General features: G+C 41.5%; 1 protein-coding gene across 1 annotated transcript in view; it reads left to right on the plus strand.

The window, feature by feature from the left end:
• Positions 1-26,782, plus strand: part of b4galnt4a (beta-1,4-N-acetyl-galactosaminyl transferase 4a) — a 209,132-nt gene that overhangs the window by 41,808 nt on the left and 140,542 nt on the right. Inside the window, exon 2 of the mRNA XM_074677975.1 lies at positions 25,405-25,517. Coding sequence (XP_074534076.1) covers positions 25,405-25,517 — 113 coding nt within the window. The remainder of the gene's footprint in view (positions 1-25,404; positions 25,518-26,782) is intronic.

A 26,782-nucleotide genomic window follows, 5' to 3' on the forward strand; every position in this document is an offset into this window, starting at 1 on the left:
GGTGGATTATTATGGTAAATGGTATTCTGGGGTTTTAAAAACAATAACAATTTACACGTAACTGAACTGGAAACAGCGACCACAAAACCGTGTTAAGATCCAAACTGTGGATTTTGTGAACCGCTTCAAACTAGACATGCACCGATCGATTGGTGCCAATTTCCTTGATTTTGGGGGATTGGTGATTGGCCCATCCTTACATGTGAAACAGATCTTATATACCTCTGGGAAGGTCTGACAGCCAGCCATTGTAGCTTTTTGCTCTGAGACCTAGAACTCAGGACATTTTTTTTTTTTTTTAAGATAAAACATAAAGAATTTATTACTTCACAGGTATTGTTCAATGATTTTCAATGAAATAAGATTGGAAAATTGAAGGTATATGCAGCCAGTTATGAAAAATAAAAATCAGTATCGGTCCAAATCGGTATCGGCGGGTCAGGCTTCTTAATGATCGGTGATCTGAAAATGGCACAAGATCTTCATTAGACTTGTTAAAATGATGTCATCGCTTAAGCACCTCCTAACTGCTTATGATACGATATGTTGGAGGGTTAGGCCTCAAACATCAAGGTCTGCCCCAAGCTCTGCCCTGACTGGTCTCCAGAGCGCTGGCCAATAGGAAGGAAGGAGGGAGCATTGTGAAGGGAGGAGCCTTAAAGAGACAGAGGCTGAAATAGGGGTGTTGTAAAACACCAGTGAGACAAAAACAGGGATTTTCTGTGAGCAGTTAATCATAAAGAGCAAGAGGGCTACCAGGGGGACAGTATAAAGCCTTGAAAAAAAGCAGAATACCCCTCTTTAAAGGGTCATTAGCTTAATGGCTCTGAGAAATTATAACATCTCTGGAGACAGAAGTCTTTTTAGCATCCATAGGACAGGAATAGAGGTGGTCATACTGATAAAAAACCAGCATCCAAGATGAATGAGAGTGAGTTTTTTTAACTTGTAACAGGGTGGATTTGGAAACTTTGCTGACGTTAATGCTCCGGCTCACTTTCTCTCTGGGTAGGGAGGTGACATCAGATGTATTGGCATTGCAGTGGCAGCTGTAGTTATTGACTGTACATTGTAATCCTCGCATTGATTTGAGCCTCACCTCTATGCCGATTAGGCCAACTGTAGTTAAACCCAAAAAAGAGAAGGAAAGAAAAAAAACACCAGTGTCAGCTGGTTCAAGGTGAATATTGATCTGTGGTTGCTCAGATAGACTGGCTGCCTAAGAGTGTTAAAGAAGAGCTGATTTCTGGTCATTACAGCAGCAGAAGATGACAGACAGTGCAGAGACAGCTGGGACTCAAACATTAGCTCAGCTTGTTTTTGGGTTAGTGTTCCTCTGTTGTTTTTATTCAACACAAGCCTTTATGGAGGAGGTGTTGTCACTCTCAAACTCAAAACTGGTGAAGAAAGTGATCACAAATTATTGTTTAGTGCTCTCAAGAGAGAAGCCAAACAAATCTGTGTTTTAGTTGTTCTCTCTGTTATACACAGGCAGCATGCAAACAATGGCTTCATATCACTTTTAAACAGGGTTACGAGGGGGTAACTGCATCTTTTAAGTATTTGATTGGTGCTCTGAATCCTCTCTTGCCCAGTGGACATAAATCATGAGCAGACAGTTTCCTCCAAAGAGTTGTAATTGAATTGGTTGTACCACACATTAGTTTTGTCTTTTAGGTCTTGCCTTTGTTTGTAGGCTTGTTTCGCTGTATCATTTCTGTGTGTTTGCACGCCCAGAGCGAGGACCCCGCAGTGTATGCATGTGTGTTTGCTCTCCTCCTTGCTTGTTTGCCCCCGTTTGCACGGATGAATACAAATCAGGGATGAGTTCCTTATGGCCAGGGAAGCTATAGTGAGTCAGATTTTTGCCCCCTCTTTTTCCCCTCCCAACACAGACGTCACTCTGCTCCTGGCTGGCTCTGGGTGTTACTCATGTTCCATGACGCAGCCTGGAGGGCTTCGACTTTGCGTTATGAGTGATATTGTCACCCCTCTCTTTGGTGTTTTCTTGTGACCCTCGATAAAGACCAGTGTGTGAGTGCTGCAGGCCCGTTGTCTGGAGCAATGAGCATCATTTGCACATTTGCCGCTTTGTGTTTGCTACTTGTTTTGTTGTTGTTTCCTTTGACCCCCCCCAGTTCTGCCCCAAGTAGTTTTGCTGCAGTTGGTGTTGCATCTCTTTTCATCTATGTCCCCTCTTTAACGCGTCTGCCAAACCCCTTTTCCTTTTTTTTATTTGCTCCGTCTGCCCCATGCTTCATTTCTTTCCCTGCTGAAGTATCAAGAAGAAGTAGAGGGAAATTAGCTCTGCCGCTCTTTTGCATCCCTTAGCATGTCCTTTTTACCTCACATTTCTTCTGCTTCTTCTGTCCCTCTACTTTTCCCTTCCTACTTCCCCCCACTCATCCTCCAATCTCAAACCCACACCTTTTGCCTTCTCTGAGCTTATCTCAGCGCTAGAAAACATTCATTCTCCGCCACTCTCCTCTCCTCGTCCACTCCTTTTTCCCCCTCATCAGCTGTCCTTCTCACCTCTCCTAGCTCTCTTCCTTTCTCCTCTTCTTTCCAATTTCCTCTCCTCAAATGAGATGTTGTGTACGGACGAGAGTGTGTACATTCCTTATCGCAGGCTCCTGTCCGGGTATTAGGTGGGGGAAATGGGCCTGTAATGAAACAGAGAGTACTGCTGTGCAAACACACACCCATGAGGTTTGTTGGTACTTTTGTGTGGGAAAATGCACGTGTGTGTGTATGCTGGTGTGTGTGCACATACTGGAGAGTGGCTGATTAAGGTCAGCCTCTTTCTCATCTCATTACTTTAGCCACTGTCCTCTCCTGTCCTGTTCTGTCTCGCCTCCCCAGCCTCTTCCTGCTTCGTCTGTCCCTCACCATTTTCCTCTGATCATGCCTCTCACTGCCTGTCTCTCAGCCTCCTCCCCCCTGTTCCCACCACTCAACATCCCCCTTTTGTATGTTTTCAATCTTGCATGTTATTTGGTATGAAGCAGTGTTTGTCCCTTCCTATCTCTGTGTGTTTGCTGAGTTTGTGCCGATGTGTCTGTCATTTTTCCTCACCCACAGAGCCCCTCCTCTTCGCTCTGTGCTGTCTCTGCTCCTCGGTTCCTCATGCATAGGACACACGTGTTTAGCAGCAACAGCGGAACAACACAAGCTCCATCTGTGTGCACACTCCAGTTCAACACACGGCTGTTTTGTCTGGCATGACAACTGAATGTCTCCTGTGTTTTGCAGCGCTCGATGGGCTTGCACTAAGCAGAATGGGCTTTTGTCTTAAGCAGTGACAGTCTTCCTGTACAAGCCCAGACTTCTTTCATGTTATTACCCTTTTGGCATGTGCTCATCACTCTTCAGGAGGCGTCTTGGAATAGTCTGAGAGTTTAATTGGATAGCTTTGATCTCTTCTCAAGCCCTAACACCAATTAAAACATGTCAGATCGGTAAATGATAGCCAGGATTACCTTGAAGATGGTGTCCGTCCAAGACTAGACACTGATCTTAAAAAGCATCATGTTCACTTGACGACGTTGACGTTGACTGCATTCATTCTTGATATTAAATTTGTATTTGAAGTTGGGACAAAGCAATGGTTCTCATACTTGGTGTCTAATGTGTCAGCATGAAGTAAACCATTCTTCTGACTCACCCTAACAAGTTTTGGTATCGTTAGCGTGATTAGAGGTACATGTTACCCACCAAAAAACAAAAACAAACCCTCAGTGTGTGACATGGAGCGTAAATCCATCGAGCTACATGCATAAAGGGAGAAGCTGAAAGAAACACTCCAAATTTTCAAATATAAATGTGGAATAGTAATGACATTTATATTTACTATAACTAAATTTTCCATGCAGTCTAAAGTTAAATAAAACATTCTTAGATGTAATATTTTACATTAGATCGACAGTGTGTGGAATAGGACGCTGCCTCAGTGTTGTTTGAAATCAACCAACCCTGCTCTCATGGGTAAAACATGGACTCAACAAATTGCTTATCTGCCACATCAAGTGCATTTGCTCAATGTAACCTAGCAGTGGACCCTTTTATGCTTATCTACTTGTGTAGCACTATAACAAATTCACGTCTCAACAAGTTCAGATTTGGTTGAAATTATGATCAGAAGCTTACTCCTCTGAGAAATTGATCATGCAGCGTTTATGGGTGTCTGAGAGGAAGAGAACTGTTCAACGACTGTGGCACGTTGAGCCTGCTCAGCTTCTAGACTACATGGTTATAACCATGTTTGAGTTTTGGCTTGAGCAATTGATGATTTCTTTTTCTTTTTTTCAGTTCGGCTTTGCCCAAGCCAAATCTGTTTAAGAAGGGTTTCAGTTTGTCTGAGGGCTTATTTACTAAAAATAAGATATAGATATTCCCTTGTGAACAGGAATAAAAGAAAAGTAATTTGATAGTCTTCCTGTAATGTTTTCACACTGACACTCATGTACCCGACCTGAAGACCGAAACACAGTGACATTATTAAGTGAATGATTCCACTTTGATTTGAAGCATTAATAGAATATGAATTAAAAAAGTAACATGAACTGAAAATATTTGTTGGAAGTAGCAGAAATTTACCAAATGCTTATCAATACCTCAATGATGCTTATAAATACCATAATGTGTTACACTGATAATGTAAATTAGTAGCAAGAGTGCATTTTAACCCATTGTTGATGTCATTCAACCCTCATTGCGCTTATTAGGAATTGGCAAAACTGCTCAAAGACTCAAATAATTTAGATTGATGCTTTGGCCAAAACAGACTTTAATTCTTTTTTTTTCTTTTAGGACTTTATTTTTTATTTATAGTTGATGGAGGAAGTAATGTTATTGTATTGATTGTTTCAAACATTAAAAAAGAGTGGAGATACAACCGACACTGATACTGCCCTCCCCCTCACCCACCCACAAAAAAACAAAACAAAACAAAACAAAAAACATCCAGCTCTAACTTCAAAACATGATGTGTATTTACAGCTATTACAAATTATTGCTGTAAATTATTGATCATAATAAGTGACACAATTTTGAGAATTCAAGACATTATGACACCATCGTTAACTATTGATTAAAAAACGATCAGTTACATTTTAGGGGAGTTTCAATGCCCCACAACAAATTTTTTGGAAAAAAAAACAAATTATGTCATACAGACTTAAAGTTTATATAACCAGAGTTACTTTATAGGAATCAGACGTGTAGCACTGCGTTTATAAGCTCTGAATGCATCAGTTGTTGTGCGTGCACCACTTAGGTAACATGACAATGTTTCAGCTAAAGAGCTACTAGTTCTGTTTTGTTGCATATCACCTACACTAATTTATATCCTCTAAAGGAAGCTTGAGGTGTGAAACAAACACAGAATTTGCACCTTGAGGAAAGAAGCAACAGGAAAGAAGGATATAGAGCTCCAGAGGGATGGAAGTAAAAAGGCTGGAGAGATTGTGTCGGGTTAATAAAAGCTCACGGCTCAAGGGAGAGCTTCTTTTGGCTCCACAGTGCAGGAGGTGTGTACACCAATAACAGGAAAGTGTTGCTCAGGGTAACACATTGAAATCTGCTCAGCCTCCAGCTCATTCTGGGGTCAACCTGGTTGCCCAAGGCGATAGATTTCAACATTAAATCCTCCTACAAGGTGAATAACTGGTTGCCCAGGGAGACAAGTGTGAGGTTGCACATCACGAGGAGAGAGGAGGATGGTTCATCTCTGCCAAACTGCGGTCGTTAGCCGCCCTCCTGTTAATTTGGCCTCAGGTTAAACAGGAAGACAACACAGTTTGTACAGAGCTGTGTATTACCTGTGTTTACAAATGTGTCTGTCAGGTGTACGTCGCTCGACTCAGTGGGTCATGAACAACATTTGATGATGTTTGAGTGCTGTACACCTGGTACTGTAATGTAATTAGTAGATGTGAAACTTTTTTATTAGGCCTTCCCATATTTGAAACATGGATCTAAAGTGACAATGCTGGATGTTTGTACTAAATGTACAGATTTCATATTAATATCCACATGCTGTAGAAATCCCTGACTCTGTCTGTGGACTGCATTAAATGCTCTGTTCTGAAAACAGCACGAGATCTTCACAAGACTTGCTGAAGTGATGAGGGCATCACACAGGGATCTCCTGGTGAGTTCATGACACATTGGAGGTGCGAGCCTCAAACACCAAGGTCTGGCCATAGCCCCACCCCTCACAGTCCTCCAGAGGGCTGGCCAGTTAGAGCAAAGAGGTTTTGTTGAGCAGTGAGCCTCAAAGAGAAATAGGGAAAAATAGGGATTTGTTATTTGAGCTGTAAATCGTGTAAAGATACTGCTGGAGTACCAGAGGAACAATATCAAGTACAAAAAGCACAATACCCCCTCTTTAAACTTAAAAGATAGAGTAATTGTTTAATTAATAGTCATTATTGTTTTATTAATGTGTGTTTTTTCATGGAGCCATCAAATCTGTTGCAAAAAGATGTTAATGACATAATAATGATGTTATAAACAAAAGGGTCGCTGAAAAGGATGAGATCCATGAAGGAAAACATGTCAGGGTAGCTGAGAATGTATTATACAGGCAGCAAGTATGTTCATGTGCAGATTACATCATGATTTATTATTTCTAGTGCACGTCCATGACTGAATAACTCTGTTAAGGTTTCTGTCCCTGGGCTGTGGCCAGTAACAACCATACCAAGCTTTTCACTCCATCTTAAAGGCTTATTCTGGAGTTTTACTGATGTTAAAATCAGCTTCCATCAAGCACATGTGAAGACACTGAACAAGTATTGATTTATAGGTGGATCTCCTTTAACATGTGAAAGCACTGGAAGATTTTTCATAATGGTTCACTGCTTACTACAGGGTATCATTGATGTTATAAATTGTTTGTTGAATGAGCACATGAGGTCTCATTGTGATCTCACAGGAAGTAGAAATAAACAAAACACAGATTGACAGCTGTGTTAGCAGGGAGAAAAAACAAAAGCAGAACACATAATGAGGCTTAATGAAATAAAAGTGATAGTCCATCCTTCAGCGGGAAGAAAAACAGAGATTAATCCTGTCAGTTTTAATTTACGTCAACAGAAGAGTTCTAAGTCACACTAGCCTCAGGGGCTTTAGTGTGAACTGGTGCTTGGAAAGTCTTCAGCGGCTCGGTCTCCTAGAGGACTCCTCTCTCAGTGGCTGTACTCATCATCCAGATTTTAAATCCTAAAGTTTTGACATGTTCAATAGTAACCATCAGCCCAGACATGACTGTGAGCTGTTTAAGAGGTTTAAGACTGGATCTAGAAAAGCCTTGATGATACCTCAAAATCTGCACCAGACACCGCTCCTGACTGAGTAACCAGATTACACCTCAAAAGACACCCTGACAGTAGAGTCTCAGCAAAACTTTCAAAACTTCAATCTTCCTGTGTAAACTTCACAGAAACTGGCAATTGAGATTAAAAATCTGATTATGTTGACTTTTGCCTCATTTAATCAAAAATCAGGAATAGATTTTTATGACTCAGTTTGTGAACATCTGATGTTTCATCTTTCCGTCATGTTTTTGTTCAGGCTGTTGCTAAACACAGGCACCCTCTAAGACACTGACACTGTGTTTTAGACATGCTGGAATCTAGCGCTGCAAATTCAGGAAAAAAAATAGCATTGATTGAGGACCTGAGTGTTCCCAAACCTTGAACAAACTGGGCATCTGTTCAATTAATCACATTAAAATGAATCTGTTGCACCCTCTGCTCTCCCTTGTAGTGACGTCTCCCTTGATGATCTCTTGAAAAAATGAAAGCGGAGTTGTGTGATAGTTTGCCCAATTCCCTGCATACCATGCAGTGTTGGTTTAACTTCTGTCATTCCAGCTCTTTTGACTTAGCAGTGTTGATTACTTTGATGTCTGTGATGTTTTTAGATGCTTTTCTCATTCTTTTTTCACATAGCTTGAAGCTGATGTGTACGGTGGGTGCATCAGAGTGTCTTGGGAAACAGAAGAGAGAAACTAATTTTTCTGTCCTTGTGTAGCTGGTGGTTTTACTATCAACTTAAAGGTCCTATATTATGCTCCTTTTCTGCAGTTTAATATGGATCATTGATGTCGTCATGAAATGGTAGTAACATGTTTTGGTCCAAAAAGCCAATAAACCAAGCACAGCAGCATTGTTTCCAGGCTCTCATAGCCCCTCTGTTCAGAACACTCTGATTTAGTGGGCGTGACCTTCATATGTAAATGAGCCACCGCTGAAACCGCCCCGCTCTTCAGCATCACTGAGAGCGGCGCCACCAACTCGGAGTGCACAATGTTTAGAAAACAGCAAAGCATGTTTTACCGTAACATTGCAGGGTAAAAACAACAGGCTAACCGCAGCTAAAGTTAGCATCCTGAAGCTAACACAGAGACAGGGATGACACTAAGGAAAAGCTCTTACATCTGCTCCACAGCACATGGCGTTTAAAATACTCACATTTCCAGGGTCTGAGGTTTGTTGGAGGATGATTGGTAATGCGCCTGGATTCAGGACCAGTCTATTCGCTCGCCCTCTGTTGGACTGTCCAAAGTTGGTAAAGCAGTGGGCCGTGAAGTGACTAGCACACACATGCACAGTTTTACTGAGTGTAGCTGGCACATTTCCTTGATAAATGAACTCTAGCCACATAGTCTTGTCTTCTTCTGAGATGGGAAGCTTGTGCATGGAACTATGTGGCTGTTTACAGCCAAAAACAGAGCAGTGATGGCTCTTCAACTTTGGCGTTCTCCTCCCCGCTACTGCTCCGGTGGACCAATCAGGTCAGACTTGCTCCTGATTGGTCAAAAAAGGGAATCGCTGACGTTGGCAAATCCCCCAAATCCAAACAGCTCATTTCAGGTCAGGATTTTACATTCAGTCTACTAAGAAGATGTTTTGTCATTAAATATCACATTTGTGGGCTGGGAGGAAAGCCAAAGACCCACAAATTTCACTAAAAGACTTAATAAAGTGATTTTTGCATAATATGGGACCTTTAAAGATTTCTGGAGCCAGTACTTCTTTTGTCATGCATTCGTGATTGTTTTGTGTTTCTGGAGAGACTTGATAATTGATAAATGGGCTGCAGTTATTGATGATGTCAACAGACAGATTGTTTCTCCGCTTATGCAGGCGCTTGTATGTAAAGATTGATTAAAAACTCAATCCTGTGCATCACGATTGATCATTCTGCCTCTATTTTCCACATTGCCACTTGCCAATCGTGTCCATATTCACTGAAACACTCAAAGACAGTATGGTTCAGACTGCACACAGAAGGCAGAAACCACACTTCACACCTGAAGAGAACTAATGCATCCATCTGAAACAAAGCACAAGGAGAGATTTTTATGATAAAAGAAGCAGATCACAGCCTCTTTTTTATCTTGGATATACACATCTCTACTTTAAAGCTGTGAACAGTTTTCATTACTCATGACTGTTATGTTCAACAGACCAGATGGACTTTGATGAAAGATTTCCCATGAAGCCAATCAGTGCAAAGTCGATTACTTCGAGGCCAGAGAGTGATAAATGATCAGAGAGTTGTCAGTAAATGACACAAACAAAAAGATGCTGCTCAGCACCCAACCTCTTTTTCTTTTTATGCCTCATCCCTGAACTCGTGCTCTTTCTCATCTCCATCGCCGTTTTCAAACCACTGTCAGAAATGTCCATCAATGGCTTCTGCAGTTGCTTTTATATTTCCAGCATGACCGGGCCTCTGCTGTCGCTGGAGGATACTAAAAGGGAACACCCATAAATAATTTACAGCAGGCAGGAATATGTAAACGGGGTAAACAGACACAAGAAACAAAATGCAAGCAATTGCAGCAGCCATTGTGAATTAATTGCTTGATGAAGTCCTGTATTCTCTGTATTGGAGCTTTCTGTCCTTCACGGCTGATTCAGGGTCAGCACACTGTGAGGATTTCAGTCGCTTGACAAGTGAAGGCGAGCCTTGTGTTGCATTACAATTTCATGCATTTGTTTGCTTGCCTTTATGTAATTCTGTTTTGCTCTACTTAGCTGAGAATAACACATTTTTGTTTCAGTCTCTGCACAAAAGCAGCACTGCTAAATCTGCACGTATTGCTCCTCAAAGAATCAGTAACAGTGAGGCCTCAGTATCGCAGTAATTGGAATGTTCATTAGTGAGATGCTGACTCGGCAGTTCTCTATTTAGTACCAATAAGTAGATTCTAGTGTAATGAGGTTTGTGTGCATTTATAATTTTATTCAGACACTGATGAAACATCTGTGTGGTAAAGAATCCTGCAATTAAATCAATCCTTCAAATCACTGAAATCATTTATGTTGGAATGCTGCAGTCACAGCTGGTAGGATTAAATAAAAAAAAACATGAAATACAGAAAAATAACAAGAAAGGAGGGTTTAGTTTACGTTTTACAACAGCAGTGCATCAAAACAAGTGCATCAAGCTATCTGCTACTTATTGAAATCCATCCAAGTAGAGTGATCCATATTACACTGTAAATATGCACATCACACAGCAGATGATGTAATTTGCTCAGAAAATGATGTGTTGCATGAACAATTTTTATGGATTGTACATAAAAAAAACAACAACTAAATATTAACTTTGAGAGTTGCACCATGAAAATGTGTGTACCCAGTAAATAATGTATGTATATTAGTTGTAATGTAAGTTGCACAATAAAACATGTATTTCACGGTACATTTGGTTTTCTGCACAGTGAAAACTGTTATTTGTGCAGAAGAAAAGGGTGAAAATGATATTGCATTGTTACAATTACACAGTCTATTGCATGCATGCTGTGCAATAATAGTATTTTAACCATAGACTGTAAAAAAATGGACGTCATCTTGCTCAGCTTGAAGTGGGGTCGCCACAAAAACTGCTCCCCCTGGTGGCTGGCTGCAGTATAGGTAAAAAAATCTGACTCTCCAGTCCTTCCATAAGGGCTGTGGTCAAACTTTAAAAAATGAACGCACCAAAAATGTTTCTCACATCCGATTGCTGTGGTGATTTGAAGATATTATTTGGCTGTCTTGTATGAAAAAAAAAGTTTCATTTTCATTAGTTATCAGAGGTTAAAAATTAGGTTTTTCACCACGTTTTACATGATTCACAGCTGCCGTTCACATATATTTTTTTCGAAAGGTAGAGCCAAGAAGTGATAAGACGCTCAAAAGAAAACAAACGATTATTATTTTTGTCACCCGGCTCCACACAGATTCTTCCAGAATCCCTCATCGTCTCTACTGCGCAGACTCTGGCTGCACAACTGCTTAATGGCTGCGCCTATGACTGGGTATTTTGGCTTCAAAACTGTACAATGGTAAATGGCGGAGCCACGCTGTCCACTCTTTATACAGTCTATGATTTTAACACTGTCATGTATATATATTGAACAGTAGATAAAGTATTTTTTTTCATGAACGTGTGTATTCCTCTGGAGATTATTTGTATTGATCAGAGAGCTTTATATCCGACTCTGGGGGAGGAGTTCACTTATCAACAGTATCCAGCAGATTTTGTGTGGAAGCATCTATCAGAGCAGGATGGGGACAATGAGACCTGACCGACTGGCCCCAATCAGAATTGTCCCCAGGATTTGGGGAGGGATAATCTGAGACCAAGACAAGGCCCAGGTGGCTCCCCCACCGCCTCGTATAAGTTTCTGGATCATAAATAGTCGGGGCTGCAGTTCAGGGTGGAGGTGGTTTGTCATCGGGCCAGCTGGGGCTCCGACTCCCTGACGAGAGGGGAATTTATCACTGTACAGAGATAAGACAAGGCTATTATTGTTGCTGTCCTCCTCCTTCTCCTCTTTCACATCCCTTTCCTCTGCCTCCCTCTTGTTTGAAACACATCGCCTCTTGGTTTTCTGTAGAGTTTCCCCTCTGCTCCTTTGTCCTCTCTTCCTCTGTCCTTATTTCCTTTTTCCCAATGTTTTTTTAAGTATCTTTACTCTTTTGTCATATCCCCTCAGCATCATTACAGGTTTCTACTCCCTTTATCCTCCACTTTCTCCTTCTATCTGCCCCCCTCTTTGAACACGGCGATTTTATCAGAGAATTAATGACTCCTCTGGACCATGATAATCAGAAACTTACCACAGGATAATGGCTGCATCAGGTTTCTAAACTGGAACAATATTCAGGTCTGAAATGCTGGAGACGCATCAGATGGTTTCGAAGAAGAGAAAGAGAGAAAAAGATGGTAGGATAAAAAAGTGAAGAGAGAGAAAGTGAGAGAAAAAGAGGAGAGTAAAGTGGAAGAGAGTGAAGGAGACTAAAGAGCTGAAGCTGAGAGATGATAAATACAGTGAGGTTATTTGGAGGTCAGTGTCGTCTCAAGTGTTCCAGGTTTCTGAAGTACGATTTGTCTTCATCCTTCAGCCAGTTAAAGCTAAACTTTTCATTTTTCTCTCCTCTCTTCTCCTCCTCTGACACCTCTGTCGCTCCTTGTCTTGCTGCTCCCACAAGAAAAGTTTCTTTGCTCCATCAATTTGAATTTTTTTCTATGACTTTTTGGTTCACAGAGGCTTGAAGCCTGGCTCTTCAGTTTATCCAGTGTAAGTTTTTTCGGATGCAGCCTGGGTGCTGCCTCCTCTCTCATTGTCTCCCTGCTCAGCAGCTCGGCTGTCAGCAGAGCAGAAGATGGATGAATTATCACCGAGAGGTCTCCTCTGACTCTCTCCCCTCATTTAGATGCTCTGTTTGGCTCTGACTTTGGCTAACAGTGCGACACTGAGATAGCCGGACACCGAAGTCCCCTCGCTGCCTCTTGTTTCTCTGTTTACAAGTGTATGCTAATGAGTGAGGGGTTTTCAGGAGGCATGCAACCCCTCACTCATGCTCACTCTCACCCCCTCCCCTCCACTCGGCGACACATCAGCTGTGACAGTTGTGATTCTGCAGCGGTGCGGAAAAGCCTACATGCCTCTGCTGCTGCTGCTGTGATTGGAGGAGCTGCCTCTGGGTGTCACTGGTAACTGTGGGGATTGTGGGTATTTAACACCCTGAAGACAAACAAGTCTGGTCACATTTGACCTAAGCATGATGCTCCTGTGTGTTCACACTCATGAACTCATGCATTCATTGTAATCCATATGGAGGACATATGTGAGTGTACCTGGATTTTAAAAGGTTTGACACTGCATGTCTCTGAACTGGATGAAAATACTTCCCTCTTGGCACTATTGTCTCCATGGCAACCCATAGTAAGGCCAAAGCACACATTATGGGCCTCAAGACAGCCAGCAGAGTTCACAGAGGCCTTGAGCACTAAGCAGCAGGAGGAGATGGGCAGAGGCAGACAGCCATTTAGAGGTGAGCAGGGTGAGTGGGCTGGCAGGTCACAGAGGGATCAGACTGTTTTGCTCCAAAGCCTATGTCCAAAATACCAACTAGGCAGGAGATTGATGGAAATATATCAGACTTTTTTTTACTGTTGTCCAGTATGACCTGAGTGTCCTACTAAGTAGAATCTGTATAGATTGATCCTACATGAGCAGGAGTGTAAAGGAAACAGAACAAAATAATGATCTGCATTTCTGTTTGTTTGCTGTTTCAATCACTGTTTGGTATTTAGACTCACATGGCTCTTAGTGTTTGGGCCTGTTTATCTACCAACAGTGAGTCAGATGTAAAAACACAAATCTCAGCAGCATTTCATTTGTTTAAGCAAGTTAAAAGCTGAGAGCACCACCTGGCTCATTTGGCCATTTACCAATCCGCTCATTACTTTGTGGTTATACATCTGAACACTAAAAAGAGGCCTGATAAATATTAGGACACCCTAAATGTTACCGTGAAGTCATTGGATTAGAAAAACCCTGAGTTGGCTTGTATCTTGTAGGTCAATCTCTGCACTTTGGATTTTAAGCTTGAGCAAAGCAGGAGCGGCAGCACTGCAAGCAGTGAACTTCACAAACCATGTCTCAAAATCACCCCTTGGTGTGCACTGTTTATAGGATTTTCTGTTTTTTTTCAAGACACACTCAATAATTAAAGCCCGAAAAAATGACTGGATGTGGAAGATTGACTTTTTTTTATCAAATGCTCTGTAACAACCAAAAGACCTGAGGTCGGCCAGCCAGCCTAGCTGCCACTTGTTTATTTATAAGAGCTCAGCTTGCTTATAGGTTAGGATTTTCTCAGTGTTCAGCAGACAAAGGGATGACCTATTCAGAAAGGTTTTCTCCTTTTCAGAATGAACACAACCGTAGGCACTGGTTTGGCCCTTAAGTCAGCACCTCAAATACAATGGCTTTGTGGCAGTAGCTGCAGCCCTTTGCTGCACATCATCTTCCACTGTGTCCCCATCCACATTTCATGCCTCATGCTTCTGTCCAGCTGTTTCATCAGTAAATTAAATAAGCAGCAAAATTTAACCTAGAAAGAAAAACAAAAATCAGAAAAAGGGATTAAAAAGGCAGTTTCACATCAAAAATGTGTTGTTGTTTTTTTTTTTTTTTTTTGGGGGGGGGGGGGGGGGGGGGGTGTCACATACTGAGTTTTAGCAAAGTACTGCTTAACAACTGACCTAAACTATTTATCTTTCTATTACACACAATAATTTAGTGAAGTTATATCTTAAATAGTACATAAAACATGAATACAGTCTAGAGAAGTTTTAGTATCTTGTAGTGCTGCATGATTTGGGGAAAAGGTGCTATTTGCGATTAGGTGGACAATATTGCGATTGCGATTGTGCTTGCGATTTAATAAAAAAAAGTTGTGTCATGATGAGTCTACAGACTTGCTTGGTTATCATGGAGAAAAATCTGAATTGCATGTGCTGACATTGCGACTGCGATTGCGATTGCGATAATCGTGCAGCCCTAGTATCTTGCTAAAGACTTAAAGAATACTCTCATTAGGAGCACAGGTAGCCTGGTGGTTAAGGTCGTGCTTCATGAGGCCTGGGTTCAAATCCAGCCTGTGGCCTCTTTCCTGCATGTTGTCCCCCACACTTGCCCTGTTTCCTGCCCTATCCACTGTCCTTCTATGCTATGAAATTAAAGGCATAAAAGCCCCAAAAAGTAACTTAAAAAAATAAAAAAAAGAATACTGTCAATAGCTTGAGTCCGACAGATTGCATTGAACAAAATGACCAAGGTCTGAGTCATTTGAGCCCACATTGAAATGCAAAAAATATTCCTTTACATTTGCCCACTTTGTGTTTTGCAGTAGATGTCAACAATCTGAACAGCTTTTCATACTTCTTGAAACAGCAGACATCACACTGATCTCAGCCTTTGTAGATTTTAAACCCACCTTCTCTAATGTGCCAACCTTTAATGGATTCTATTGTGTTCCTAACACTGCCCTCTGAGCCCCTGTGTGTGTGTGTGTGTTTCTGTGTGTGCTCCTGTTACATGTGTGAGGCAATAAGGTCATTGCATTTTCTTTCAGCTGTTCTATTAATCTTTGAGTGCGCTGGGCCTCGGGGCCTGTGATTTTGTCTTTGCTTCTATCCAGGTCTTTTCTGTTTTGTTTTTTGTTGTTGGAAATGTCTTAAGTGGCAGCTTTAGCGAGCTGTTAGCAAATTGCAAAACATTACAGGGGCAATAAAGAGGGGGTAGAAAAGAGAAAAAGGGAGCAGGACCTCTCAGCCCCTGACCCATATTACAGCACATTAAGCATCTCTGCAGTGTCTTTCTCTCATAGTTCTGCACACCCAGAGGCCTACGAGCACATAAAGTCTCTAACTACACACTCTTTCTATCTCTTTTTCCATCAAGTCTCTTAGGTCCCACCCTCCTCGTCTCTGTCAAGTCTCTTTGTCTGTTTATCTCATCTCTGAAGCCTTGTTATGCCTCTCGTCTTAATGCACTTTCGCTCTCCTCACAAGGCTGTTGTTAGAGCTCAACTAAAGGCTCAGGGAGTGCAGTACTCAGAGCCAGGCCTATTCATCAGTGGCACAGCAGCCCACCACTCTGCCTCATTACTGACTGGCTAATGGCACAGATCAGTGCAGTTTATTTGCTATAATTAGCTAGCTCCATTTGGCCAGCAGAGTCTCAGTGAAGCCTGCTAAACTTACGCTGCCCCCTGCCATGCCACCCTGCGTATGCCTGTGCACAAATAGTTGGCTGTTAGAGCAAGAAGTATCATTAAGAGGCTATACTGGCTCATCAGCTTTACATCCTCCATTGCCTTGGGTCAACCATGTCTTATCACGCTCCGCCTGACTGCAGGGGAAAAACGCTATGAGCCTTGTAAAACTTTTTATAAGCTCTGCTCTCATAAAATTGAAAGAGTGTATTAAAAACTGCATCCCAGAGAGATGCAGAAACAATATTCAGGGAAATAAGTGAGTGGTTGAATCAATCAGTCAGTGACTGACTGAGCAATGAGTGACTGAAGAGTGAAGGAAGTGGTTTTGGTTTTTCCAAGTCTCCCTCTCCCCACCTCTGGTGATCACTCATCCCACTCCTCTTCCCGGTCTCAGTGGGTGTCCCATTCTTCCCTACTTGTCTTCTAATTTAATCTCCACTGTCATGTCCTGTTAAAGCCCACCCTCATCTAATCTCTCCATCTTTACCCGCTCTTGTGTTCCTTAAAAAGCTCCTGTTTAATTGTCCTATGCAATTTTAATCTCGTTCCACAAGCAGAAGGAGAGGGGATATAGTCTATGTTCTCCAACCTTCATGCTGGTTCAGACTCACTGAGAGCATAGCCTACGTCAGTGAACAGAAATCGGTTGAGCACTCACCCATCCTTCCTGTCACTCTTTGTTTCCTCATCTCATCCGACCTTCATCATGCTATCTGAATTAGTTTCTTTTAGTTTTTACAATTACTGAGTCACCTTAAAGCTCATATGATATGTTTTTATTGGATTGTAAAAAAACCGAAGCTAAAACTGCACCTGCAGCAAGATAGACCATTTCTCCCAAGATGTTTAAATGTTGGAACCAATGACAAGTATTAGATAGAAGCTACATTTGACAACAAAAGATGTGACTTTTTATTAAAAAAAAAACAAATTCTTTAGATGAATAAGCAAATAGATAAAACTTGACAAACCAAAAGTTCTTCACAGAAGCTTTAAGTAAGGTTTTTAGGTATCAGGGATCAGATATCCCTCTGTTTCTGCCGTCTCCTCCTCAGATTCTCAAACAGCCTGAAAGAAGTGAGGAGAATTATTGATTCATTTTAATCCTCACTACCTTCCTGATGTGAGGGCTTATCATCCTCAGTAGATGTTACAATAACACTGTTGGGTTATCAGGCTGTGAATATTACACGGCTGTGTTGAAGGTTTTTAAGTAGGGTTGTTTAAGGTACTTATCCATGGTATGTGTGTAAGTCACAGGAGGGTGCCAGTCAGCTCAACACCTTTGCAGAGAAAGCAGCAAATGAACGGGAATGGAAGCAAAGCTATTATTCTCGGTGTCTGGTCTATTTGAAACGTTTTCAGCAGTTTGCCACCAAAGAACCTGTTTCTCTCTATACTTTTACCTCACTCTACATGAAACTGTGAATGTTGTTGATGCAACTGGCGGGAATCAAGACCCCTCCTACCTTACTGAAAAATTAAAGTAAAGCTAATGTTTATTGGTTGCAGTATTTCTTTAAATTTGGTTTGAAGAAAGAAAAGTTTAGGTTGTAGTCTCCCAAATTATTATTAGCAATGCACAGTAGAGATAGACCGATATGGATTTTACCGGGCCGATACCAATACTGATTATTTGTAGTCAAGGAGGCCGAGAAAGGATATTTGGAGCTGATGTTAATTTGCAGTCAAAGTGCAAATATTGGTGTCAAAATTTTGAACAAGACAAACTCCAACACTTAACTTCATTCAAACACCTTTAAGCATGAGTTTATTAAAACGCTCCCAGGCTTAGCAGCATGCTTTATAAAGTTAGATGAAAGCTTAAAAAAATAAATAACTAAAGTTTTCTACAGTCAATAAAGTTTTCCAAAATTTCGATGTAACTGCAAAAACTGTAATAACTGCACTGCTGATTGGCTGTTTCCCAAATCATGGCTCTGCTTGTAACCAATCAGATGATACTGTGGGTGGGACAATGCTGGGGACTGAGTAGTGACTGCAGACAGCGGAGTGGCTGCATCAGAGCTGCAACAACACAGTTTTGAATTTGTTTCTTATCAACCGTTGAATAAAAAAAAGGCTGATGCCGATATGCCTCAAAATGCCAAATATCAGCCCCGGCTGAAAATCGGTCTATCCCTTATGCACAGACAGGTTGTACAAAACACCCTTATAATTTTGATTCCACTTTAACTACAGTTCAACAGTCAAACTAGTACTTCCGTTTTTTCAGTTAATTTCCAAACAATCATCTGTTATTCTTTTCAAAAATACATTTTTTTGTGTACAACCTGTCAATCTAAACAGCATGTCAGTATGTTTCTCTGCAGCTAAGGCTGAGAGGTTAATTAACTGTAAAACTATAACACATGACAGATAAGCTAAGCAACTGTCTGCATGGTTTCTGCGGGCCAGAGGTTGATTTTGTCCCAGCATCTCAAAAACAGCTTCCCCCCAGGGATCTATTGTTGTAAAGACAAATAAAATGTGGATTGGGAGACACTTGAGCAGACAGAGACATGTAGGAAAGTGGGGAAAGTCAGGACAAAAGGCTAATAGGAGGACACTAAGTGTGCATCATCTCACTTTGACAAAGTGGAGTAGAAACATGTTTGATCTCAGTGCAACAAACCGACAAAAGCACCAACAAAAGTGCATAATAGCACTCACTTTGACAGCTCTGTAAAAATCATTCAAAGCTGGAAAATTTAAATGATCATAAAAGTTTTTTGATGAGGGAGTAGTTATACTTTACAGAGTCTAACAAATACAGATTCTTCTTGAGTGGTGTTGTTGACAGCAGAGAGCGAATGAGACACAAACAGAGTGAAGTCATCCATCAGTCCTGCCTGGTGTCAAAGACAGAGGCGAGTGGTTACTGTGTGGGTGTCTTTTCTGCACAAATTAGGCCCCATGATACCAGATGTTGTTGAGCTTCATTTAAAAACCAGAATCTACTTGAGTATTGCTGCAGACAAGTAACATTTTGCCATATAGCTACCACAAGCCAGAAACCAGTTTTGTAAACATTAAACTTATATCACAGACAGGAAATGGCCTCTGAGCACTTCTCTGACCTGTAGAGCCTCTATGACTCAAAATAACAACTTTTGGTACCACATTGAATGATAGTAAAATTGGAACTTCAAAAAACACCTGTGAGGGGTCAGCTGGTTACAAAGCAGACTGTAATGCTCACACATAGACAGGCTGTCTGATTCAGTGCAGCAATTTCAGGTGTGAATTTGGTATGTTACATCCTTCCATCCATTAATTCATGCATTCATCAGTTTGTCCATTTATTAATGTGTCTAACAATTCATGCATCCATGCCACCATCCAGCCATAATCTGCACCACTTATCCCATTCAGGGTTGGCCCTAGACAGGATGCTGGCTTATCACAGGGCTAACATATAAACAGACAACTACACACACACACACACACACACACCTAGAGATGGGTTCCTTTCATGTTTGAAGCAATACTGAATTGATGCTTGGTACCTGGCAATGGGTATTGGTACTCAACGGTACCAATTTTCTGTACTTTTTTGAGTATTAATATTGTAATACATTTTAATTTGTTTAATAATTAAATCTCAATTTTTTCAATTTAACACATTTATTTCTCATTATTTAAACTTGCAATGCTGTGTTCAAGTCCAGCATGGAAAATCTCCTACCACTCCCTCACAGTCATCAGGGATGTGTTCAGGTCCCGAAACATGGTTCCATTTGATTTTACATGAATCACTACCTGGTACTACAGATGGAATTAGTTCTGTACCTATAAAGGAACCTGACTCAGTACCCATCGCTACACACACATGCTCTTGCTGCTTCAGGCAGTTTCGACTGGCCAGTCAACCTCATGAGCATGTTTTTGAACTATATGGCAGGAAGCTGAACGAACAGGAGGAAGCCCACACATGTACAGGGATCACTTAAAACTCTTGAAACCCTCTTGTTGTGAAGTATCAACGCTACCCTATGTTACTATATTGGAGCAACTCTTCAAAAATGTGGTACATTAAAGCCTTGAATAGAAATTATTTAAGTTGGGGGCTGTTTTCCAGAACTAATGAGGACCACTTTGAGCTCTGTCGATTTTTTTTTTCTTCAAACAACAGTGTAACAAGAATAATGGGTCCATGCGGCCATAGAAATATACACTGTGAATGTCTAACAGACTGATGACATGTTAATGCAGCTGTAATCATTAAGTTTACACTGCCTGCATTAAGTTCAGGCCTATGTTTTATTAATGCCGCCCATTAAAATTGAGTATCATGTGTGGAGAACACTTAGTAACTGCTTGAGATAAAACAAGGAAATAAACTCTGTTAATGAGCGTCGGTGTTGTTGTGGAACCACTGTGAGCTGTTGTGTGCTTTGTTTCCTCTTTACCAGAGGGCCTGTTACACACAGAAGAGCCTGAGGAGTTTCATTGTTATCTAATTTGTTAATGCTATCAGGTAAAATGAAACTAAACTCCTCCGACTTTCTAAACCATCTCTCTCTTTTCTGTATGATTCAATTTTCTCCTCTGCCCTCTTCCCTCTTCCGGCTGCCCTTGGTTGTTGTTCTTGTAGCTCCTGCTGCCCTCTCTGCTTTGATTCAGTGATTAGCATTCTGCTGTATCACCATGCTGTCTATCACTTAACATACAGCGGAGCAGCGCCTTGCACTGAAACCCTGTGGTTGTTGTTAGTCTTGTTCAAAGATAAAACGAGACACTGAGGTGCAGCACGCACCCACACATGCATATATTCCAAGCATGTATGCACTTGCATAACATATAAATTAGCTAACAGTGAGCGCAGCAGAGAGATGTGACAGCCGCAGTTGGCTAGAAGCTATAGAGTTTAGAATATCATTAGTTTTAAAAGGGCAGCCCAGGCAAGGTGAACTCATTTCTCAAGCGCAGAGAGAGCTCTACAAACCTTGTCTCTAACTACAGATTACACGTCAACCTTGGATAAAACTTTATTGTTAATATCCTCTGTCACAGACTTAATCTACTAAACACTCCCCAAAACAGTCTCTGCCTGTGTCCTCTGGAGGTTACAGAAGTTTTACCATCTTATCTGCACAGTGGATGCATACCGCTGCAGTTTTAGGTCCAGGGGACATGAACTGATTAGGCAGAACATAAGAGGGGAGGCTCCCTGAATGATTAGTATTCTGCCCGGCCTCCCGCTGGTGGCGGAGCTCGTAGTCGATTGGCTTCCATTAACCTGCCATTCTGCTCTTCATTACTTCATTAGAGCGCACGCTGAGGCTGGAGGAAGTCCTGCTACAGTCCAGGGAGTGGGACTGACTCCTGACTTGCTGCACTCTGCATTTTGTGTTTGTGTGTGTGTGTGTGTGTGTGTGAAGCCGATCCCACAGTGCATCCTGCTAGCTCCCTTGTTCCCAATTAAATGTGTGTTGGTAGCTGACAGTCCTCTCTGTGGCTGATTTGACCTGTTCATCTTTCCCTTTTTCTCATTCAGCAGAGCAAAAGTCACAACTTAGATCGAAGAAGCTATGCAAAAGTTTTTGATATAAATAGGGGTGGATATCTTTCACATTTGAAACAATATGGTACCAATGCCTGGTACCTGGCAATCGGTACCGGTACTCAAAAGTACCAGTTTTTGGTCCTTTTTTGTGTTTATGTGGTTAAAAATATCAATTTGTTTGATAATAAAATGTCAATTCTTTTCAATTTAACATATTTATTCCTCAGTGTATAACCTTATTATGCTATGTTCATGTCCAGCATGACAAAATTGCCTACTCTTCCACTCCCTCACAGTCACAAGGATGCATTTAGGTACCTAAACATGGTACCTTTTGATTTTACATGAATCGGTACCCGATACTTTTGACAAAATTCGGTCGGCACCTTTAAAAAGTACCTAATTCGGTACCCATCCCTAGATAGAAACATGCATGCATACACATACACATACACATACACATACACACACGCAGTGTATCTTTTGAGAAAGTAAAGCTCACATTTTTGCTAACTTTAGGTTAGTGGATGGTTTTGATGTAGCTCTGCACTCAGAAATGCATACACACACAGACACACACATACACAGTGCTTTACCATTCTCATTATCTTTCTTGTGGGACTGTTGCAGAATTTATTACAAGAATGATTTCACAGCGAATGTGCTTTTTCAAACATTTATCCACATAAAGAGGCTCAGTAAAAGCGGCACTAATGATTTAATTCCAACCAAAATGATATAGATTAGAGCATAAAGTTATATCCATGATGATAAGTTAGCTTCTGCGCAGAGTACAGGGACACATTTTGTACTTTCAGTCCTTCAAAGCTCTTACTTCCCCAGCAAAGGAGTTCAGCCAAGATTATTCTCCTCAGACTTCAAAAGACAAAGCTCGAGGGTCTTGAAGAATAAAAAAAAATAATATGACAGCACATTTTTTGTGTGAAAGTTTACCTCCTAGAGTGGGTTGAATCCTCTGTGTTGCCAGGCTGATGTTTCCATGGTTTTTATATCATTTTGTTCCTGTCAGGTTCTTTACTGTTTTGACTATTTTTCCTGTTTATTAATTAGAGTTTTAAAGCAAGAACCAATACATTTTGCTGTCAGTTTGAAGATCTTTCATGCTTTCCTTTTCTTTTTGCATACAATACACAATCTTTTTCTGTCATCTGATGATGCAGAGTATCACAGTCATGACCACAAACAATCCTTATCATACAAAAGTGTGTGTTCCACCATGTTATCCTGACCAAGTGTTAGTTCAGAGAAGTATCAGAGAGTTGATTTCCACTGAAGCTGTCACTTAGATCGTTCTGATCTGAGGATTCTGCGCTCTGCTTGCTCATTCGTATTGAAGGTGAACAGTTTCATAAATGAGGAGAGGCACAGGGTAGGCTCACCTCACTCCCTGGTGCATTGCTGGCTCATTACAGACTCAGATAAACGGTTAATGGGAGATGTGCTGCTGGTTGACTCAGGCAGTGACTCACACCATGTTTGCTCAGACATATCACAAAAATAAACAGCAATATGAGGCAAAGGATGAACCGCAGACACAGGGAAATGAATTCGCTTTTCATCTCCATTGGGGAAATTGTTTTATGCCAGCCACAGTATCATATCTGTGGAGTTTGAGGATAGGTGAATGAATGGAGGAAACTTCTTTTATGAAATCATGTGCTGCTGAAATCAACATTTCTAATGTCACAGTGGAGGTTTAAGTAGCGCAGTAAGATCAGAAATTGTGAAGATGAAATGTCCGACTATTTTTGGCTCAACAATGGCAGGAAAGTCAGGCTTGAAGTGAGACGAAGTTGAGCACTTCTACTCTTTGGTGTTTGCTCTTTGATCTGGCGGGGCACTGATAGACCCCCACAGGCTGTACTTAGACGCTCCATGTCGAGCTGGACTGTGGTTCTCACAGCACGATCCCGACATCTCACGTGGCCTCGCTGGACAATGAAATAGCTCTCCCTGATAGCTTCTCTGACTCCATCTGATGGTTTTATTTGGTTTTTCTTTTTTTTTTTTGGTACCCTTTGCTTTTATTTTGGTCGGGCTGACCTTTCCAGCACACTTTCCCTCTGAGTGTACAAACCTCAAAACAACATACAACACTATATAACCCTTTACACCTGAAAATAAAAGTGAGAGCAGCTTGGAGGCATGGATTTTGAACAAGATGTGCTTCCTTCTGTTTTATTTATTCAGCAAAAGGAGACAGTGTGTGTTTTTTAGATCAAAGCAGGTTTTTATTACAGTTGTCTGGAATAAGTGTGATTGTGAAGGGAAAGATGTGAGACAGTCAAGATGATATTCAAATAATGGGGAAACAAATCATCAACATAAATATTTTTGCTGGAGACTTTCATGAGGTACAGAACAGTGTGTACCTCAGAGAAACGTTCACTTTTTAATCATTTTATATTTATTTATTATGTTTTTCATGATTCTCTGCTTTTTCCTTCACTCTGTCTTTTTCTCTTCTCCTTGACCACATCAGTCTCTCTGCAGCCCCTCTTCTCTCTCACACACACATACACAAGTGCACACACATACTACCTCCTTCACTGCCCATCTAATTCAGCCCACTCACACTCATTGTAAAGAGGACATATTGGAAAACCATTAGCTCTCATTATGCTTTATAGCTGCCCGTTCTCCCCATTCTGTCTTTTAATCACAATCCATCCCCTGGTGTGTGTGTGTGTGTGTGTGTATGTGTGTGTATACGTGGACTCTACAGCCACCCCTTCTCAGCAGACAGTAATGAACCACTTTCACTGTAATGCATTTGGGACACCACAAAGTCCCCCTCCTCTTGCTTTTTATGGAAGAGTCAATGGCACAGGCGCCACATTTTATGGCAGCCCATCTGAGCCGCTGCAGCACTGTACATCGGCAGAGGGGGAAATAGAATGAATGCCGTGCAACACAAATAAAAAGAGATTGGAGTGAATAGAGTATGGATTCCCTTTTTATACGTACTCCTCGCAGAGGTAGAAGCTCTTATAAGAAACCTTGTGAATCTCTGCTCGCTCCTTGTAACTCCAAATAACTGGAGTCGCATAAAGTGCAGAATATCCTGTTACTGCTCTGTATTGAATTGTGCTCTCCTTTGATCCTCCATGACTGTTTTTGAGAGTGTGTGTATGTATGTGCGTGTGCTTTGCTGGCAGCAGAGAGACAGTTGGCAATTTTGACCATATGCTTTATGGCAGGCACAAAAATACACACACACTGTGGCAAACACACACACACACAACCACAAGGTAATGAGAGGATTTAAATTCTGGTTGCTCTCTCTTCAGGCCAAGGCTACTGATATCATTGTGCAGCAAAACTCCCATAATCCATCTGTGGCATGACAGCATCCCAACAGCTCCACTTTGCAGCCAGAAAAGCTCTTCTTTATGTCTCACATTTCTCCTGCTCTTCCTTTTTTTTTCAACCCCACCAAAACTCCACATTTCCTCACCAAATAGTTTTTTATTTTCCTTCATTTTACGTTTCTACAATCACTTTTTTTTAATCTCATCTTTTCTATTACCCCTGAAATTTTCATCCAGGCTCGATTACAGTAGAGGCTCAGCAGGGAGAAATGGGAGTAATAGCTTGAGATCATTGTTGACCATGATGATATTCATAACTCTAATTATGCCATCCACAATAATGATGATAATGATAGCGATCTGAGAGACAATGATGCCATTAATGATGATGATTAAAATGGAGATGAGGACGATGACAGCCACTGTAGTGATGATAATGCTGCCTGGCTGGCTGTCTGACCTGTTGTCCATGTTTTCACCTTGGCCCCAGATGGAGAGAGACAGACGGAGGGGACGGACACCAGCCGCAAGAGGGACGCTCGCTCCTCAGCTGGACACCATAAAAGTGAGGACACCAGCGACAGCCGGGAGGACGAGGCCTCGGTGAGTCTTTAATTTCTTTCTTGTCTGAATCTGAATGAGATGTCACCAACGCACTCACCCTACACACCCACATGCTTCTCAGTAAGCAGCAATGAGGTTTGTTGCTCATATACGTGTTTGTGCAGAGACCTATCGGGGCTCCAACGAGTGCAGTCCACATCCTAATTACTGATGAAATGTTTAGCTCTGTTATATGTGCATAATTTCATAATGGGGAAAAAAAACTGATGCAACACAAACAAAACCTGAAATGTTCTGAAACGCTGTCATCAGGTTTGATTGTTTTGAAACTTTCCTCATTAAAACCCCTCTTCAGTTCAGCCTGGTGACCCCACCCACTGCTCTGAATTTTAATCAGAATACATCTGAATGCATCATACAGCCTCACCTCCTCCTCAAGTATTTACTGCTGCGGTGCTTTGCTGAGGGATTAAATTAGACTGAGTGAAATCCTACAGCAGAACATGAGACAGTGTTTGGACCACCGCCAGAGATCATTAGCACTTTGGTACATGCAGCAGTTAAACCACTTTGACAATCTGACACTTTAAGTCTTATTTCCCCTGACAGTGGGTGGAGATAAGGGTTAAGTACAGCAATTTCGGACCCACGTAATTTCCCAGCTCTGCAGGACCTGCAGAGCACATTAACTCCGACTGTGTTGAAACGACAATCTCCTGTTGCCTCCAATATGTGGTCCAAATGGCTGACTGTCTGATCTGCACGTCGGCTTGAAAAAGTAGATTTAATCAGAATTAGGAGTCTTCTACAGGAAGGAAATGTTGCATTTCCACAAATCTGCTTATTTTCTGCAGTCTAGCTCCGCGGGACAGCAGGTTTTCATTCCAAAGCATCTTATCCAAGAATTTATCTCTTGTTGTGTCAAAGAAATTACACTGAACAGTTAGAACACTGTAATCCAGAGCTATAATCCTCATCTCTTCCTTTCAAGATAAATTGTATCTTGCTGTTTCTGTCTGATTTAAGTCAAGTAAAACGTTTTTTTTCCAACTCTCCAGATTTACTGCTCATATTCTGGCCTTCAGGCAGGCAATTTATTATCACTCCCCCCCTTTCTCGACACCAGTCCACCAGGTTTCAGCGCCAGCGCTTGCCACTCACTTTGACAGGCTGTCTGCCTTAAAATGGCACATTTCCTGAGGCTCAGGTATCTGCAAAACTACCCGAGGTGCCAAACGCTGGGCTGAGAAAGGCACCTGATCGGCAGTGATTAAATGCTTGCCGCTTGTTACCGTGTTACTTTT

The sequence above is a fragment of the Halichoeres trimaculatus genome, unplaced genomic scaffold (assembly GCF_033239565.1).
Source record: "Halichoeres trimaculatus isolate MK-OKI-2021-1 unplaced genomic scaffold, fHalTri1.1 fHalTri1_scaffold_10, whole genome shotgun sequence".
Lineage (NCBI taxonomy): Eukaryota > Metazoa > Chordata > Actinopteri > Labriformes > Labridae > Halichoeres > Halichoeres trimaculatus.